The 20950-nt window shown below is 39.3% G+C and overlaps 1 protein-coding gene across 2 annotated transcripts in view; it reads right to left on the reverse strand.

The window, feature by feature from the left end:
• Positions 1 to 20950, reverse strand: part of LVRN (laeverin) — an 86041-nt gene that overhangs the window by 40186 nt on the left and 24905 nt on the right. For both annotated transcript variants that reach the window (XM_081827209.1, XM_031031834.2), the window contains exons 5-13: positions 14282 to 14436; positions 12721 to 12834; positions 6313 to 6456; positions 5719 to 5784; positions 5542 to 5607; positions 5110 to 5282; positions 2993 to 3069; positions 2504 to 2643; positions 421 to 476 (exon numbers count right to left, since the gene is read on the reverse strand). In XM_081827209.1, the coding sequence (XP_081683335.1) occupies positions 421 to 476; positions 2504 to 2643; positions 2993 to 3069; positions 5110 to 5282; positions 5542 to 5607; positions 5719 to 5784; positions 6313 to 6456; positions 12721 to 12834; positions 14282 to 14436 (991 nt within the window). The remainder of the gene's footprint in view (positions 1 to 420; positions 477 to 2503; positions 2644 to 2992; positions 3070 to 5109; positions 5283 to 5541; positions 5608 to 5718; positions 5785 to 6312; positions 6457 to 12720; positions 12835 to 14281; positions 14437 to 20950) is intronic.

The following is a 20950-nucleotide window of genomic DNA, read 5'->3' on the forward strand; positions in this document are numbered from 1 at the left end:
AGTCTTTTAAAACGCCGACATACATTTTCATCTTGTAAAACTGAAACTTGGTCCCCATTAAACACTAACTCCCCCAAACTCCCCCCTCCCACCTGCCCCCGGCAACCACCCTTCCCTTTTGTCTCTAGGATTCTGACTACTCCAAGGAACTCATATAGGTGGAATCATATAGTATTTATCTTTTTGTGACTGGCTTCCTTCACTTAGCCCAATGCCCTCAAAGTACATCCACGGTGATGTCCGTCCCAGCAACTTCTATGTTCTAAAATTCCACTGTACCCATGGAACTTGATCCTAATCCGAATAAGCTGGGCCCTGTATAAACTGAAGAAGCAATTTCACTGCACGGTGATCAGGCTGAAGGTTTTATTACATTCTCAAGGTACACTTAAAAGCCAGCAGTGAAGACAACATACTCACTTAGACAAGGAAAAGGCATCATCAATCAGCTGCAGCCTGTGGATAACAGGAATGGCCTGCAAATTAGATCCAAATTTGGGCAGGAAAAAATGAGAACATTTCTTAGCCATAAAATAATTCTGCAAAATCATAACAGTGTTTCAAGATCAGGGTCGCTTATGAAGCCCTTTTACGTGAATTGTCTCACGCACAGGGAAATGGTGATCACTGAGGATAGTCCCCATGATTTATTTATTATACATCTGGTTTTGATAAATGATCCCTCCGGACATCAATCATAAGTCTTTCATCTGGCAGAGAGTTTTGCCAAAAAACTCCCTGAAAAACATGGCAAGGTGAAAACAAAAATGGGAAGCCACGTTTAAAAGGCTCTCCGAGATAGAGAGTGTACGTTCAATTGCATTACACAGTCCAAATAGTTGTCAGGAGAATTTTTGGCACGGGAAGCCTTAAGTATGTATTATTTAGCACTATTTTGGTAATACTGATGTCCTCTGAGCGGTGTCCGTCTTGTCAAGATTTTACTAATTTGATCCAATGCCACCAACAGAGCGCTTGGAATCACAAAAAGTCAGGGGTCCATTGCCAACACAATTGCTTAAGGTTGGGCTTGAGCCCCTTGGCATGGACAGGCCACAGGACTCTGTCTCAGCTAGAGGGGCCTCAGGGGCCCAGAGCCTCCTATCCCCTTCCTTCAACACCTCACGCATTTTCATGGGTTTGGTCCCAGAAAATCCATCTTCACAACACTCGCTTTGAGCTTCTCAGCAAGCCAGACTTCAACCTTTCCTTGGTCTCATTTCTTTTCTGTCAGTAATAACACTTCCATTTTCGAAATTAATATTAATAACAGACACGCTGTTTTATTTGCTCCCCAATTATGTAGTAGAAATAACTGACCTCAGTTTTTCAATAAGTAAGTCTACAATGGTTTCCAGAAATTATTGCTAGAATGGCATGCCCTTGCTTGCATGGCTTACAGTGCCCTTAGAAACCAGTAAGAGGGTAGCTACTCTGAAAAAGACTCAAAAATAAAATGTTATGATGTGTGGATTTTCCAGTATATTCAAAAGCCTCCTAATATATTTTTTTAATTACTGAATATGTTCTGGTAGGGAATTGGGTCCCACCTCTGTTAAACATGATACACGTATCACCTGACTAATCTTCACAATTCTTTATTTAACGTTGGTCTATTAAAACATCATTAGATGGATGGGAAAACTGAGGCATGAACACAAGTCTACCAGACGCAGAAGCCAAGCTCTGGACCAATACACCGAAGGTCATCTTCTGCTAGAGAGGTCGCTGCGTGTTTCAGAGAACTCTCGAAGACAGAGACACCAAAGACATCTTTTAGTTCAACGCTCTAGCTTGAAGAATGGTGTCTCAGTGAACTAACTGCCCGTGGTTTTGGGGCAGAGCCAACTCTAGAGACTCTAGAGAGTCTGACACCAGCATCCATCTCCACCAGTGGAGATTTGGTTTAATTCAACCAATCAAAATCTGACTGACCAGAGCTAGCCAACATTTTAATATTTACATAAGGGAGAATGACTTATGTTTGGTGGTAAAGTGGTACTAGAGTCTATTGATATTTTGTAAACTAAATTCTCTCAGGGAGAGTAAGAATATAATTTTTTTAAAAAAATTAACACTTTCTAGCATAGACTGGGTACCCATTAAGGGCTTAGAAACTGTAAGCATATGTTTACCTACATTGTCTCTAGTCCTCATGATAAGTAACAAAGCTGTATTGTTCCTATTTAAAGTGAAGAGATGGAAACAGAACATTTAAGTAACTTGTCTGAGATCACAAAACTAATGGTTAATTGGAAAAGGTATTCTGATTTTTACCTAGAAAGGTAAAATGGCTGAAAAAAATGATATTAATGGTCAAAAGCCCAATACATTGAACCTAAATCTGCCCTTTCTAAGAGTGAGGGAAAAAATCCAGTATGGCTTGGGGTTAGGGAAGGACAGAGTCTCTTCTCACCAGAGGGGTTCATGAAAGCTTGACTCTACAAGACTTAAGAGTGCATTATTAATGATATTTAATAATATATATAAAAAGCAACCTTACCTTAGGATCTTTTTCAAGCTGTTGATTTAGCTTCTTCCAACCTAATGTATCATAGTTAACTCTGTAATATCCAGTCATATTCAAATTTAGAATCACCCAGTCATGATCATAAGCTGAAACTTGCATTTCGGGGAATATTTCTACAAAGGGATATGGGAAAAGTGTGAAATGGTACATCTAAAAAAATTTTCCAGTATATGCTTATACTATATCCTCTTAATCCTCAACAATAAACCCAATGCATCCAACAAAAAGTAAAGGAATTCTAAAATATATACTGATCTTACCATATAATTGTATTTTTTTCACATATAATGGCTTTTGATTTGAAACTTTTCTTTAAAGCTCTCTATGTTAAATAATATTTTAGTTTTAAGCAAGATAGCTTTTCAAAGGCTATACGTTTCAACATTTTATTCTCTGCCTTTATATATGGGTGTAATATATATTCATGCATATATGTGAAGATATTTTATAAATCTTACTTACTGCTGCTTTTATCTAGCCAGACTAGAGACTGTGTAATTCCATTTTTTATCCAAAGAATAGGTACAATCCATGTGTCACTTATTAGGAAGAAACCAAAAATTCAGTTAATTTTCATACATAAGATATAAACTCTGAGCCCATATTAACTGAGATGATAAAATGACAGGACTCAAATTCTTTGGTCATTCTCTCTGGATAGGCAAGGGTTTGCTCTTAGGATTATTCACTGTCGTTTTTTCTTTTTTAAAGATTTTATTTATTTGAAAGAGAAAGAGAGAGGGAGAGAAAGAGCACAAGGGTGTGGTGAGGGGCAGAGAGAGAAGCAGGCTCACGGCTGAGCAGGGATCCCAATGCGGACTCGATCCCAGGACCCTGGGATCACGACCTGAGCCAGGTACTTAACCGACTGAGCCACCCAGGGGCTCTTCACTGTTGTTTTTATAAGCTGTTTTTTCTTTGGCCATTTGTTTATTCTCTATTAGTCTGTCTTCCTCTTTACTTTTTCTTATAACTTAAGGTGGCTACTAAGACAATCTTGTATCTGAATTCCTTCCTTCCTTCCGTCCCTTCTGTTTCTTTCAATTTTTCTTTCTTTCAATCTATCTTCCTTCCTTCCTTTCTGTATCTGAAACTCTCAAGACCTGTTTATATTAAATTATAGCCACTTGGCCTCACTCAGGGGTTGTTCAATGCTGCAGACAGACCCAAACCCATCCGTGCCAAGAGAGGCAAAGAGTAATTTCAGAAGAAAAAGCTTGACAAACATTTTAAAATGCTTTTCTGCCTCAAGCTTTCTCCCCATCTGAAAAGCGTTCAGCATGGATCAGCCAGATTATTCATATTTACTGAATGCCGACATTCTTCTCACATTGGTGGACGTGACCTGGAGGAAGGAGATGACCACAGGAGGACATTAGTCATCTGAAGAGTCACACTTCCTTGGGGTTTGGACCAGACTTGTGATCTTGCTCAAATGCTCACAAGTCTGGTTTCTTAAAGACTTTGAATGAGGGTCTGTGTTGATCTAACAGCTAAGGCACACATCTTCTCAAAAGTCACGGAATCGTGATGAGCACATGGTGATGTATGCAAGTGTTGAATCACCACATCATACACTTGAAACTATCAGAACACTGGATGTTAACTAACTGGAATTAAAATAAAAACTTAAAAAAAAGTCACAGAAGAGCAGAGTGAGTAGGGACATTCAGTTCTGTTCTTCTTCCCTGGGGTTTTAAAGAAAGAGCAGGATGACCTCCATATTTGGGTGATAGTATTTGAAAATTACTCCCTCATTTACACTGATACTTAACCACAGTGAGATGTGAACAACAGAACGTTATCCAACACACTTGAACATCGTCTTACAAGTTAAGAAAGGGAAGGGAAGAAGAGAGGAAGTGATGAACACTAGCTTTATACTCAGTTTTTCATTTCCTTTTGACAACAATCCCCTGGGATAGACGTTGCTGCATTTACTTTACAGATAAGGCACTAAAACTCAAGAGATTTTATATCAGACTTACCGAAGGTTTGAATTTTGGTGAGGCTGATATTTAAGCCCAGGTATAAGGGAATCTAAAGGCCATAATTCTAATAGTATAAGCATGGCTATCAATACACACATACATGCACGTGTGGACATGCGCGGAACTATTCCTCAAGGACCAGGGACCATTCAGTTCCATTTCCAGGGGAAAAAAAAGACGACCTTGCAACCGGATCCCCTTTTCTCTTACTTAACGTGAGGCCATGCTGGGTTCTATTTGCCTGCCTCTCACCCAGAATCCTGAGTAATTCATTACTTCTGTCTGAAGGACAAAGAGGCTACATAACCCTCACAGTTTTGTTTGCTGGCGTCATGCTAAATGCCGGGGGTGGGGCACTGCCTTGAACCCCTCAGTGCAAGTCTCTGGCCTCGCTCAGGACATCAGGGGTTCCACCTCATCCTAGCACCCCAGGAACACCCCTCGCAGAGCAAAAGATGCCATCCCAGAGCCCCACTGCAGAAGAGTGGTACTCAGCCCGGTGTTAGGCTTCCTCACCCGCAGGCTGCTTTCCATTTGGTCGGAGCTCAACCCCAAGGAAGGTGAAGGCAGAGGAGCAAATGTACCTACTTGTGGGTTAGGAGAGTCTCATTTTTAACCTTTCCAAGATAAAACGGCTCTTGTTTGATGGCACCAGTGGATACATTTAAGGTGATAACTGGAAAACCACTCTGGTGGGTCCAACTGTCCATTATGCTTTTTACTGTCGCTGGCAAAAGAATTTTATTCTGGTCATCGATGACCTGTTTTAAAAAAATCATCACAAGAGCAGATATTTACATCAAAATCTTTTCAGGTAACAATCTCCCAAAAGAAACTACATGGCTGGCTCTTCTATTCTTCATTTATACAGTAATCCTCAGTGGGTGGTATTCAGGACCAAATTCAGAACTCTGCTCAACTCTCTATGTGAATGCTTCCTTAGTTTATTCATTCATTCATTCATTCACTCACTCATTCATTCATTCATTGAACACGCATATCAGGAAGTAGGACAATTACCATTTGAAAATGCCTCCATAAATCATCTTGCTCAGCATTTGAGTAAGAAAATGTCTTCAAATATGACTGTAAAAAATAGAGAAGTTAAAAAGAATGGAAAAGTTAAGGTTAAAATAAATAACATGCCCAAAACAATTTATGTTTCCTGCCTTCTAGGTAACAATTTTGTAAACTCACCTTGAGTGCACTGAGAAATAAATTCTCATTCAGGAAGCTAGAAAGCATTCGGGCCAAAGATGCTCCCTAAGACAAGAAACAGTCCATTGTTTGAACAAAGTCAGTATATAAATACTGACACAATTTTGATAAGCAAATTCTGGGTTTTTCTCCCGATTACATTGCATACGTCAGTTGAATGTTTGGGTTATCCCCAAATATGCTGATAAAATAGTAGACTGTCACTAACTAATAGGTGAAAGGTGAACAAATGTTCTTCATATAAATAATTCAGGATACACAAAATATTTTAAGCTGAGATATTTACATGTTAAGGATAAATTTCTACCAAACAGAAGGGTTCACCTTAAAAGTAGCAAGTTGCCTCAGTGTTTTTATAATTATGGATGGTACTGAGCACCTAATATGGACTTGAATAATATTTGCTAGATGATGACAGATTTAACCACATTTTCTGAAATCCATTTGCTAAATAAAATTACGATTATTTGCATCAAAGTTTGTATAGTATATATTAGTCTATTATTTTAGAATCCATTTTATGTACCTTACTGCAAGAGTGCAAAACAAAAGGAAATATAGAACTGATTTTACCTTGTTGTAAGTAAATAAGTCAAAGAGCTCATTTATTTCACTGGTTTCTGTGAAATTTTCCACCTTCATGGACACAGCTCTAGACACCAGGGCGTGATCTTCACTGAGGACATTATGTAAAATGTTAGAAAAAAAGATCTCATTCTAAAAGGAAAAGATTGAGCAACATTAACTTCTTCGGTATCACAGAAGCACAAAATTCAAATACTTTCAAAATACTTTCAAAAATACTTTCAGAAGGGGTTGGGGGGATGGTTAGCCTGGTGATGGGTATTAAAGAGGGCACGTATTGAATGGAACACAGGGTGTTACACGCCAACAATGAATCATGGAACACTACATCAAAAACTAATGATGTAATGTATGGTGATTAACATAATAAAATAAAATTAAAAAAATACTTTCAAAAACTGACACTGAAGAGGGGAAAAATTCATTCAGATGTGCTCTGTGAGCTGCCATATGCCAAATAAGGATTCCTTGAATAACAAAACTCTAAGATACTTTCCTTCCCATTTAATCCCCTTTTTATTTCCATTTTTAAAAACTCCATTACAGAAGTCAACATGTTTTCCAAGAGAGCTATCTACATTTCCCCAAAGGAGGTTCCCAATCACACAGACAAGACCCTCTAGGGAATAGCATCTCTAGGTGGTTTTAATCCTCTAGAATTGTACTGGTAATTTTATTCGTAACCCCTTAAAATAGGTCAGTCTCTCTTCAGTAAACATTTACAGACCAAAACGCACCAGATTTACAAATTCGATGATGATGTCATAACTTGTAATTGGAAATAAATCCATGGGCTGCATACTACAGTTTCTAGATCATGCATTATGAGAAGGCAATTTATTATATTCGAATAAGTACAGAACTCTCCAGAAAACTAGACCTCTCTCAGACAGAGGACAAGGGCCATTTCTTTTTCGAAGGAAAGGTAGAAGAAAGACCAATGTACAACCAAAGAGGTGTGGGACATGGCAGAGCCAAAGAAAGGATAGTGGCAAAGAAAACAGCACGGATAGCTGGCTCCCACCCTGCAGAGGTGGGCGAGCCCCCTCATAATCCACAAGCAGCCTCACCTCCCTAGCGGCTATCTCTGGGGCCCCCAAGTTGACTCCTTCAAATTCTGCCCACTTCCACTGGCCAACATTCCAACCAACCCTCTCCTCTTAGCATATTATTTTCAACTTATTTACACATTGATTAGGCTACTGTCAAACTCAGCTCTTCCAGAAATGAGACAGCCTGCCATTTAGAGCAATGTATCTCAAACTTTAATGCAAATAAGGATCCCCTGGGGATTTGATTGCTTCATATGTGAATGCAGTTGGTCTGGGTTGGGGTCTGTATTTCTAATCAATTACCTGATGATGCTGATTGCTAGTGTGACAATCCCGCTTTGAGTAGCTAGGAGTTAGAGGAGACATTTGTGTAAGTCTGATCTTACTCATTCAGTACAGGTTTTATTAGTTTAACACTCAAGCATTCTTGAGAGTGTCTCACAGTTGACCCACATGTCCTCGAAGTACAACGTGGAAAACAGAGGAAATAAAAAGCACCCATAATCCTACACTCCAAGACAGGCACCATTAGAATGTCAGTACTGTTCTTTCCAATCTCTTTCCCTAAGTATTTATTTATTCACATGGACATAAAAACTTTTGTCCTGCTTAATTATTATGACATTTGTTTAAAAATTCTGTTACCTCATCTTCATAACTATCCCTAAAAATGGCTACTGCATTATAAATGAAACATACATAATCTGGAAGGAAACAAGCCAAAACTTAATAGTGATGAACACAGTGTGGTCAAATCACATATGACTTCCTTCTTCCCAAAGTAGAGCAGATAACACTTCTGTAAAAGCAAAACATTAAAACAAATAAATGCATGGTTGCAAATAAATGCATGAGTCAATGAACCATAACTGACTTCATCATTTCCCTATTAGCTAGACATTTAAATTGCTTCCAGCTTTTTAGTGTTTTAAACAATATCTTAACGAACACCTTTATGCATAGCCTTTTGCATATTTTGTGAATTCCCTCCCTCCCTCTCAGAATGGATAGTCTGTCTTCTGTCTGCCTGGTGTAAGATCTTCTATCATCTTCTTGGTATCTCTCTCATCACACAAGTTAACTGTGATGAATGGGGCAAACACCTTCTCCTCAACATCCCCAAATCTTTCTCCTCTGGGCTTCCCATAAGGTGACTCTTGTCCCAGCCTGTTCCAATCCTGCTGGACGGAAACACTTACACAAAAAGTGATGTTAGACTTTTAAAAAATCGTATTTGGCCACTGAATACAGTGATAGGGGAAACTGAGTCTGTATACCCACCATTACTTTCTTCCTGCAAGCTGCAAGCGTCTAGAAAGAAAGACCTCCTCATATTAACTCTATTATTATCCTAAGAAATATAACAGTATTTATTATAATAAATTTACATGGAATATCACTGTGGTTAAAAGCACAGGATTTGAGGCGCCTGGGTGGCTCAGTCGGTTAAGCATCTGCCTTCAGCTCAGGTCATGATGCCGGGGTCCTGGGATTCAGTCCTGCATTGGGTTCCCTGCTCAGCGGGGAGTCTGCTTCTCCCTCTCCCATCCCCCCTGCTTGTGCTGTCTCTCTCTCTCTCTCTGACAAATAAACAAATAAAATCTTAAAAAAAAACAACAAACACACAGGCTTTGGAGTTGAGCCACCTGGGTGTGAATCCTACCTTACCCTCTTTAGACTTGTGTTACTCATAAAAGGAAACCAACTTTAGCTCTCTGAAACTCGGTTTCTCCATCTAGAAATGGAGGAAACAACACTGTCCTCCTTGGGTTATTTTCAGGACTAAATTAATTTACATAAATGTCTTAGCACAGTGCCTGGCAAATAGGACCTGTTCAAGAAGGTTTAGCCACTTGCAATTACTTATCATCATCATCATCATCATTATTTCTTTAGAGTTGTTTCAGTATTGAATCAGATAATGTAAACAATACTCTATAACATGAGCACTTGGTAAATAGTAGTTGTCATGATGTTATGTAGTAGATAACAATGCGCTGAATGACTGCATGAAACTTTACAAATGAGAAACTGAAGCTCAGAGGTGTTCAACTTACAATGATTCTTATTTTTTTTAAGATTTTATTTATTTATTTGAGAGAGAGAACACAAGTAGGCAGACAGGCAGAAGGAGAAGCAGGCTCCCCACTGAGCAGGGAGCCCGATGCAGGGCTCAATCCCAGGACCCCGGGATCATAACCTGAGCTGAAGGCAGATGCTTAACCGACAGAGCTACCTAGGTGCCCCACTTACAATGATTCTAAAACCAGAGCAGGATCTCACTGGCTGCACAGCTCCCACGTGCCTTTCCCTCCACCAAGACTGCTGCTTCCTCAGCCCAAGCATAGGAAGAGAGACAGAAAAGTTGGGGGAGGGCAGCAACAGAGTTGCGTAAAACCACTGGTCCCCAGCGTTTTCTGAATCTGTGACCAGGACCCATTCATAACACGTTTTAATGACTTTCAGCTGAAATTAGACCAAGAAAGAAAAGATGGAAATCTGTTTCTGCATATGGCTCTGTGATTCTCTTCCCCAATGTCAATTAAATGACCAGGTTAAAAGGAAACCAAAGCTCTTGATCTCTCAAAGATCATTGAACTAAGGCTTTCAACTTTTAAAAATCAAAGCTCATGGCAATTGCCTCAAGCGACAGGATCTGATATTCTTTTGCCAAGGGTTATATTCACTCAGCTCCACAGACACTGAGAAATGTAGACTCACAACAGAGTGATTAAGGGGGCACCTGGGTGGCTCAGTCAGTGAAGCATCTGCCTTCGGCTCAGGTCGTGATCCCAGGCTCCTGGGATCGAGCCCCGTGTCGGGCTCCCTGCTCAGCAGGGAGTCTGCTTCTCCCTCTCCCTCTCCCTCTCCCTCTGTGTGTGCTCTCTCACTCTCTCTCAAATAAATAAATAAAATCTTAAAAAAAAAATAAAGAGCAATTAAGAAACCAATGATTAAAAGAGGTTAATCTTATCATCTTTGTTTCAAAAACACTAGTAATATATCTTCATCAAATTTTCCCAGATTATGACAATATCTTAGCCAATTTCAGTTGCATTAAGAGGTAACTGATGTTAATGATATATTCTATTCAATTAAGAAAATAAAGGGTGAGGGCGCCTGGGTGGCTCAGTTGGTTAAGCGACTGCCTTCGGCTCAGGTCATGATCCTGGAGTCCCGGGATCGAGTCCCGCATCGGGCTCCCTGCTCGGCAGGGAGTCTGCTTCTCCCTCTGACCCTCCTCCCTCTCATGCTCTCTGTCTCTCATTCTCTCTGTCTCAGATAAATAAAATCTTTAAAAAAAAAAAAAAAAGAAAGAAAGAAAATAAAGGGTGAATCTAATTGTTTCATGGGGATGCAACTGCTTTTCTTATTGAATCCAAGCAGAGTTAATTGGGGATGCGACCAAATGCTTTCATAAACAGTTATCAGTGACATGAACCATGCATAGGTTCTATCTTATAAAAGAGAGATACAAACAATTTTATAGCTACAGAGTATATGGAAAGGACTTCTGAAGACAACAAAAGTTTACTCTACATATATAAAGTTTATATAAATGAAGAGAGTCATATAATGAACTCCCACACACCTCCTATTAGCTCTTGGGGGACAAGAACACTGCCATGTGTTTTCTCTGTGGAGCACATTTGGGTGAAGGCGTAACTGTGGAGTTAGAGACATCTGGAACTGAATCTCATCTCCGACATAGAGTAGCCGTAAGACCTTGAACAGCTTACTTAATGCTCCTGCGCCTATTTCCTCAACTAGAAAATAGAGTGACAACTACACTCAGATGATTGTTTTGGGAATTGAGTAAGATGATGTACGTACAAAACTCAAACTACCTGGAACTTACGTCCTAAGTGCTCAGAGAATAGGAAACGCAGTATTATTGTTGTTATTATGGTCATTACCTTCGTCATCAGACTAGCCCCGGACAACTGGGTTATAATCACAGTTCTGTCCCCATCACGCAAATGACTTCGGCAAGTCACCTAACCATCTGGGACTTCAGTCTCCTTATCTAGGTGAAGATGCCCAACCCAGGGGAGGCAGAGTGGCTGGACTGCGGGGTGGCTGGTGATCTATACCAACTCTGCAAAGCATAGGTGGGTGGCATGGAACAGGGATATGAAGAGGCTGAGACCTCAGTGCTTCCCACAAACGGCGATGTCACGAACATGTAAAAAAAAAGGGGGATTTTTCGAGAAAGTTTCTGAGGGGTCAAGTTAGGTTTGCCAACAGTGTGATTCCACCAAATAATCAATAAAACCCAAATATCATCTATCTACCATCTCCATCCTTTCCTAAAAAGGGGAAATTTTATTGCTAATAGAAAAGGAAAAACATCTTAGGATCTCCTTCAAAGTGGGTGGTATTACATTTCACCTGTAATAAAGATCTGGCCAGTGGAGATCAATCAGTCTTTCAAATATCAATATAGTGAGTGAGGATGGGGAAAGAAGAAAAGAAGCGAAGAACCAAGCTTGGAAACACCGGGAGGTGGGATGAGGGACAGGCCAGTCAGGAGCAGCAGGATGAGCAGTCTTGAGTGTCAGAAAGGTGGAGGGAGGCAGGGACAGAGAGAAAGCAAGGACCTCGGGCTTGCTATCAAGAAGTGAGGTACATGTTAAAGAATGATATTACATCTAAAGATTTAAATATCTAAATCAAATAAAAGCAATTCCGTTTTATCATGCCATTCTGAAAGCACTACCTAATTAATCTACGTGACTGACCAGAAATAGAACTTACAGTTGAAACCATCAGATTTGCATATTCATGAATTTATATTTTCAGTTTACTATTTATTCAAAACAGCAAAATGGGATCAGCTACAATATATGTGATACCAGTTACACAGCTGATCTATCCAATATTTTATAATCTATACTATAGCATATTACTTATCATTAAAGTCATAGGCTACTGATTACAGTGGCTTTAAAATTGAGTCTAGTGAAAATGACCTAAAATCTAACAGTAGGGAAAGATAATAGGCATATACCTTATAAGGTGATAAAATAAAATATTAGGCAACCCTTAAAAATCTTGTTTTCAAAAATGATTTAATGATTTGCAGAAATGCTCTTGATATAATATGAAGTACAGAAGACATTACACGTATCTGTGTAAAAAAGTAATTCCCACTTCTATGTATATTTACAATGAGTAAAAGCCTGGAAAAAGAAAACATAAAAAAGATAACACTGGTCATCTCTGGTATCACAGGTAATCTAATATGCCTTCCATTTTTCTGTATTTTACACATTTGAAACAACAAAATACATTAGTTTCATAATTAGGAGAAACAATAAGTAAACGTAACAGACATACTTACTCTTGGGAATTTAGGATTGAAGTAGTTAATTACTCCAAATTCAAAATAAGATGCAAAACCCTCTTTGAGCCAGATATCGTTCCACCAATTCATGGTAACCAAATTTCCAAACCACTTTTGGAGATGGGAGAAAAAAGAGCTTTCTTAAATTTAATTTTAGGAATATTTATTGTAATTGCATGTTAAATACATAGAAGGTCAAAGACGTAATGAAACTATATTTCCCTCAATAACAGAACTGGAAAACAGGACCCCAAAAAACATGTTGTGGTTGTAACATGAAGAGGTATCAGTCATGCATTTCCTTAAAATAAGTATTTCACATCCAATGATTGAAAGCAATTTTTGTTTTAAAACTGTCATGTTCAAAGATAAAGGTAAGCTAGAGTAGCATGTCTGAAACCGTCCACTTCCTCAAGGGTTATGTTAATCTAAATAAGGCAAAAGTCTGGAATATTCACCCAACACCTACTAATTACAGCATCTTAGAGTCTAAATAGACTACATCAAAATTTTGCAGTAAGCAGCTGTGTTGTCTTAAGAACATGTTTTGATCTGCCCCATGTCCAAGTCACTCATATGTTCTGCTATAATTATTTTCTATTTGAGCTTAACAGAAACAAAGTGTCAAATGGACGATGAATGGAATCAGGAAAGAAAAACACAATAATTTCTAACACCAACTAATCTGTACCCTAGTATTTAATCAAATTCTTGCAATAGCTGTCATGCATTAATAGCTAGCAGCCGGTCTTTCAGAACAATGTGCTGCTTGAACAATCAAAAAAAATGGCATTTTGGGTGACTGACCGAAACTTGTCAAAATTTGTGTTGGCTATGCAACGAAGTGTTATTCTATCCCGATAGATCATTCTTTCCCAAAACGTCTTGTGGATCTACATAACAAGAAGATAACAATTTCCTTGTTTAGATAATTTCCTTCTGGACAAATCTGTATTAATGGAGTCAAGGTCAAAAAGCAGATGGGAGAACCTCCATCAAACACATAACTAAGCTTCTAAGATCACACTGTAAAAGCACAGATCTAATGAAATAAATCGTTGTTTACAACACCTCTGGGTATGTGGCTTGAGGATTGATGATTGCTCATCTCACTGACACTTTAACCAATTGCCTATATCCCCCTTGAGCCCCTCTTCAGACAAAGCAAAAACAAAGTTCAAACAATCTACTGATGAAATGTGGATATCTTTCAGTGACCTTTTTGAATATTCCTTATTTTAAGGTGGAATGAAAACAAATAATCATAGCTCTGGTTGGCTTACTTTCCCTGAAGAGGGCTCCCTGGAGTGAAGTTTACTTTTGGATGCAAATATCTGAACTCTGAAGGGCCTGGGAGGTCTCATCGCTATGATCCATCACCAGTAGTTCAAATTCACACAAGATCTGATTACATAATCTTTCTTTCACTGTCCCACTTCTTGAATAATTTTTTAAAATTTGGTGTACCATAGAGGTTTTATTTTGTTTTTTGCTATCCTTGGTAGAACGGCTGGAGAATATCTTCATGTGAAATAAGAAAGAACATTTTACCACATGCCTGATGTCCGATCTCGTGGGAGAGAATGAAGGCGATCACAGCCTTTTTGTCTGTTACTTGATCATTTGGTTGCATCAACAATAATGACTCATCGAATATCAATAGTCCCCAATTTTCCATTGCACTGTTGTCAAAAGTAGGCAAGGCAATTATATCTAAGTGGATTTAAATGGAGGGAAAAATGAAATCATCTCTTCCAAAAAGTTTGAGATTTCCAGCTATAACGGTCTCAAAATGAAATCATAAAATTACTAAAAGAAAATACAAATGAATATTTATAATGTGAGGGGAGAGAAGACGAATACCAAAGACGGAAGCCAGAAAATAAATGGTTCTGATTGTCTGAAAATCAAATACTTTTGATAAAGGACCTGTACAGAGAAATCTTAAAACTTCACCATAAAAAAAATGAACTTTACAAAATGGGCAACAATCAATCTAAAGAGACATTTCATTGCATAAAATAGGCAAATACACATATGAAAAGATGATCTACATCCTGTGTCACTGGAAAATTGCAAATTAAAATAATGAGATACAACTATACACCCATTAGGATGGTTTAAATCCAAAACACACTACCAAATGCTGCAGAAGATATGGAGGAGCGGCAGGAACTCTCACTCATTGCTGGTGGGAAGGCAAAGTATAGCCACATTGGAAGACAGTTTGCCAGTTTCTTATAAAATTAAATAAAGGCTGGCCGTACAGTCTAGCAATTGAGCAATTGAGGTTATTTGCCCAAATGAGTTTAAAACTTAAGTCCACACAAAAATTGGCACAAGAATGTTTATAGCAGCTTTATTTTTTTTTTAATTTTATTTATTTATTTGAGAGAAAGAGAGCATGCGCATGAGCGGGGGGAGTGGCAGAGGGAGAGAGAGAGCAGCAGACTCGCCGCTGAGCTGGGAGCCTGACTCCGCTTGCGGCTCCATCCCAGGGCCCTGGGGTCATGACCTGAGCTGAAGGCAGACGCTTAACTGTCTGAGCCACCCAGGTGCCCTATAGCAGCTTTATTTGTAATTGCAAATAAATAAAAAATAAAAAAAAATCGGAAACAACGAAGATGTCTTTCAATAGCTGAATGGATACACAAATTGCAGTATATCCATACAATAGAGTGTTATTCAGCGATAAAAAGAAACGAGCTAGGGCGCCTGGGTGGCTCAGTCGGTTGAGCGACTGCCTTCGGCTCAGATCATGATCCCGGAGTCCTGGGATCGAGCCCCACGTCGGGTTCCCGGCTCGGCGGGGAGCCTGTTTCTCCCTCTGACCTTCCCCCCTCTCATGCTGTTTCTCTCTCGCTCGCTCTCTAATAAATAAATAAATAAAATCTTTAAAAAAAAAAAAAAGAAACGAGCTATCCAACTATGAGAGGACAAGAAGGAACTTTAAATGCAGGTTGCTAAGTGAAAAGAAGCCAGTGAGGACAAGCCACACATGGTATGATTCCAACTATGTAACATGATGCAGAAGGTAAAACCAGAGAGACAGTAAAAAAAATTGGTGGTTATCAGGACTCTGGGGAGAAGGGGGGCAATGAGCACAGGGGATTTTTATGACAGTGTAACTACTCTGCATGATACTGTAATTTTGGATACATGTCATTCTACATTTGTCAAAACTCATAGAATGTATAGCACCCAGAGTGAAACCTAACATACATTATGGGCTTTATTTAACAATATTGTATCAATATTCGTTCATCAATTCTAACAAATGTAACACTCTAATGCAAGATATTTACAGTAGCAGAAAGTGTGTGGGGGAAAGGGCAATGGGGAGGTGGTAAATGGAATTCCCTATACTTGCTGTGTAATTTTCCTTAAATCTACAAGTGCTCTAAAAAATAGTCTAGTTCATTTTTTAAAAGATTTTATTTATTTATTTGAGAGAGAGAGATAGTGAGAGAGAGCAGAGCAGGAGGAAGGGGAGAGAGAGAAGCAGGCTCCCCACTGAGCAGGGAGCCCAACGCAAGGCTTGATCCCAGGAGTCTGGGATCATGACCTGAGCCGAAGGTAGACGCTTAACTGACTGAGCCACCCAGGTGCCCCAGAAGTAGTCTAGTTAAAATGAAATATTTTAGTTCACCAAAAGACACCATAAACAAATTTGAAAGGCAAATCACAAGCTAGGAAAAATATCTGCAGCATATATAACAACTAGATAACTTTTTTTCATATCTAAAAAAAAACCTCTTACAGATCAAAAAAAAAAATGTGAACAATTCACTTTAGAAATAATTCAAATAGCCAAAAATCTTACTTAAAATGTTCAACTTTATCAGAAACACAAATTAAAACAATGATATAACTTAATCTTTCAAATGTGTAAGAGGATTAATAATTAGTACTGCTAATATTAGTATTAACAATTAGGTGCAGGAAAATTGGCATATAGCCTATTGGTAAGGATGTGACTGCTACAATCTTTCTGGAGTGATCCAGCAAAATGCTTCAGAATTTTTAGAATGTTCCTACCCTTTGACTAACTCATTCAACTTTTGGGATTTATACTAATGCAAATAGCATGGATATTTATAAACATTCCCTATGTTTCCTTTAGTGTTCTTAAAGTGGCCAAAAAAAGGGGGGAGGGCATGCAATTAGTCCAAATGTTCAACCAGAGGGTTAAAGTAAATTATTTTGCCAAATTGAAATGTAGGCATTCTATGTTTTAAAAATGACAATACAGGGGCGCTTGGTGGCCCAGGTGGTTGAATGTCTGGACTCCTGGTTTTGGCTCAGGTCGTGATCTCGGGGTCCTACCATTGAGCCCCATGTCAAGCTCCATGCTCAGTGTGGAGTCTGCTTGAGATTCTCTCTCTCCCTCTGCCCCTCTCCCTGCTCACAGACACACACACACACACTCTATCTCTCTCTCTGGAATAAATGAATACATCTTTTAAAAAATAAAAAATAAAATGACAATACAAAAGAATAGTTATCTGGATCATGTTGCCACATAGAGTTACCTTTTAAAATAAAACAAAACAAAAGGCCACTCAAAGAAGAGTCGCAATGCTATGGTTCCATTTTTGTTAAAAACAAAGAAGCAAATGCAGAGATTGAGACTGCCCAGACAGCGGGAAAACAGACCCAAAATGTTAGCTGTGGTTATCTCTGAGTGGTAGCATTATGGAAAATTTTTATTCTTTTTTGTGCTTTCCCCAATTTTTCCAAATTTTCTATGGTGTGATCATTTACTAGTTTTAAAACTAGAAGAACAGGGGCATCTGGGTGGCTCAGTCAGTTAAGCATCTGATCTTGATTTCGGCTCAGGCTGTGATCTCAGGATAGTGAGATTGATCCCCTTGATGGGCTCCGAGCTGGGTATGGAGCCTGTTTAAGATTCTCTCTCTTCCTCTGCCTTTGCCCCTCCCCCACCCAAAATAAAACTAGAAGAACAAGAAAACATTTTACCTTCTTTTGCTAATAGAAGAAATGCCATTTTTATAATGTGCGCTACGTTTGCCTAATGAATGTTCTGTGCTGTGCTGTGTTCGATATATTATGTTGATTTATACATGGTTGAAGATGGCATGTGCGGTAAAATGTATCTAGGTCATTACATAGCCTCTGCTAGTTAATGCTCTATTATCTTTGGGCATACTTAATTGCTAAGCGTAGGTTGGAACTCCTCTACCTCCCTTTTCCTCCACCTGCATCCATCCCCCCTTCCATCAACCCACTCACTTTCCTTGCAAAGTCTGCTCTGCTCCACTCAAGCCAATCCCTTTTGCTCTCTACAACTGTTGAGCCATTCTCTGCTCGAGTTGTTTGGTGCCCCAAGCAATCCTCTGTTCAATCTATGAATGCCCCCAATCTTTGCTGGCCAATCTTAACCAATTCTAAGAAGCCATTCCTTACTAACTCCTGATAACGATTTTTACCTTCAGATGCACAGAATTGGGAGTAAGCAAATTCTTGTTTCTTGATCAACTATCATCACTGGCTCACACAGAACCCTGTTTTTATTTTAATGATTACCTCATTATTTTAAAATAAAGACACAGGGGCGCCTGGGTGGCTCAGTCAGTTAAGCGTCTGCCTTCCGCTCAGGTCATGATGTCGGGGTCCTGGGATTGAGCCCCTCATCGGGCTCCCTGCTCACGGGGAATCTGCTTCTCCCTCTCCCTCCCTGTTTGTGCTCTCTCTTGCTATCTCTTTCTCTCTCTCTCAAATAAAATCTAATATAAAATAAAATCTTAAATATAAAATAAAATAAAATAATGATATAAATACCCATGAATCCGCCTCTCTCCCTTTAGAACAAGGTTGGCAAACCCTTTCTTTAAAGAGCCAGATAGGAAATATTTTCAGCTTTGTGGGCTGTATGTTTTCCATCACATTTTTAACTTTGGCATCACAGAGCAAAAGCATCCGTAGACACCATGTAGGCAAATGAAGCGTGCTGTGTTCCAATAAAACTTTATTTATGGACCTTGAGATTTGAATTTCATATAATTTCCATGTGTCACAGAATATTCTTTTTTTTTTTTTTCCCCAACAGTTCAAAAATGTAAAAACCACCCTGAGTTTGTGGCCTATCCAGAAAAGGGCAGCGGGCCAGATTTGATAGCTTGCCAACCCCTAACTGAGAATGTTGCTAATAACTCATACTGTGATTCCCAGACCATTGGCATTAGCACAACCTGGGAGCTTATTAGGGATGAGAATTCTGGGACCAACCACAGACCTACTGAAACAGAACTTCTTGGCTCAGCATCTGTGTTGTAACAAGACTTCTGGATGATTCCAACACACGCTGAAGTTTGACAAGAGCTGACTTACCTCTCTCTGTGTGCTCCTTCTCAACTCACACTTTAGCGTCTTCTTCCAGCAGCTAAGTCACTATCCTCAAGTTTAGGGGGTTTTGTTTTTAAACTTTAGAAAAAAAAAATGTTTCATTCTCATGGCTATAGAGTTTTTTTGTTGTGTGAATGAAACATAATTTATCTATCCATTCTCCTAACCACGACCATTTTTGATTGCTTTCAGTCTAGGGCTGTATCAAAAAAAGTTAACTATGAACGTTCTTGCACATGTCTTCTGGTACATATGTGCTCAGATTCCTCTTGGAGATGTAATTAGAACCAGAATTCCTGGGTTTTAAGGTATTCTAATGATCAGCATTGCAAGACAATATGTTTCAAAGTTGTTGTGACGATTGATACTCCCTTCAACACGGCCATTTCCTAACATTTGGCATTTGTTAGATGCCTACTTTTTAACAAGTGAATAGGTATAAATAGGTATAAAATGGTGCCTCACCCTGGCCTTGGACATTCATTTGTTAGATTACTAATGAGGTTAAAGAACTCTGCATGAGTTTATTAAGCCACATGTGTTCCTTTTTCTGTAAAACATCTATTCATGTATCTTTTCCTTGTTTCCTCTTCTGTATTGTTCTTATTTATTTGTAAGTGTTCTTTATTATTTAGGGTACTCCCATTACCACTTCTTAATCTTCTTTCTCTTAAGACTTTTACTCAGCCAGTCCATTATCTCTCGCTTGGTGATGCATGGCTTTTGTTTCTACATACTGAAGCTACCACCCCAACTCAGCTCTGTTTGAACAGAGCCCCAGCCACCTACTTCTCTTGCATTCAAAAAGCACCAGGATGGGTGCCCGGGTGGCTCAGTTGGTTAAGTGCTGGACTCTTGATTTCAGCTCAAGTCATGATCTCAGGGTTCTGAGATCGAGCCCCGTGTCAGGCTCCATGCTCAGTGGAGAGTCTGCTTGAGATTCTCTCCCTCTCCCTCTGCCCCTCCCCCTGGCTCTCATGCACACACACACTGTCTCTCTCTCTAATAAATAAATAAATCTTTTTAAAAAATTAAAATAAAATCTGCAAATCTCAAAAGCCCATATTTATTACTTTTTTAAAAAACAAGATGTATTTATTTGAGAGAGAGAGCACAAGCAGGGGGGACCAGCAGACTCCCCACGGAGCAGGGAGCTCGATGCGGGGCTTGATCCGAGGACCCTGGGATCGTGACCCGAGCCGAAGGCAGATGCTTAACTGACTGAGCCACCCAGGCACCACTGTTTTGTACTTTTTAAATGGCTCAACCAAGAGTTAAAATAACTAGGAAACATTTGTTTCTCTATCTTTTAAAGATCCAATAATAGAAAATCTCCTTATTTTCATCATCTGTTAAAATGCAGTTGTGAGCAAGTGCTACCTGCATTTCACATTGGTTGAGAGGCTATGAAGGATATAAAAATGTGCCAAATATAACCCTGATTTCCAGAAGCTGACAATCTAGTCAGAATTTACATGGAATTACTGAACTAAGTGCATGTATTGATCCCCTTCATCAAAAAAAAAAAAAAAAGTTTACTGTTTACCATTCTGAAAGAAGCACTATCCATAGGCTCTGAGGGTACAAAGAAAAAGACAAGCCAGATCCTGAACCCGCGTTACTTTTGATCTCATGGTGGGAGCGGGGGGGAGTACAATTAGACTCTAGTTAAGTCAAGAGTTCCAATGGAGGGGTGCACAGGATGCTGTGGAAGCATGAGGAAAAGGGCATCAGGGAAAGCTTCCTGGAGGAGGGGGCACTAAGTGGAGAAATATATGAATTAACCAGTTGGGTAGACCTCATCGCAGGATGCGCAAAGTGCCTGTGCAAGAGCCTGGGGGAGAGGAGAAGAGGAAGGTGG

Source organism: Leptonychotes weddellii, chromosome 7, assembly GCF_054177405.1.
Source record: "Leptonychotes weddellii isolate Sample4059 chromosome 7, ASM5417740v2, whole genome shotgun sequence".
NCBI lineage: Eukaryota > Metazoa > Chordata > Mammalia > Carnivora > Phocidae > Leptonychotes > Leptonychotes weddellii.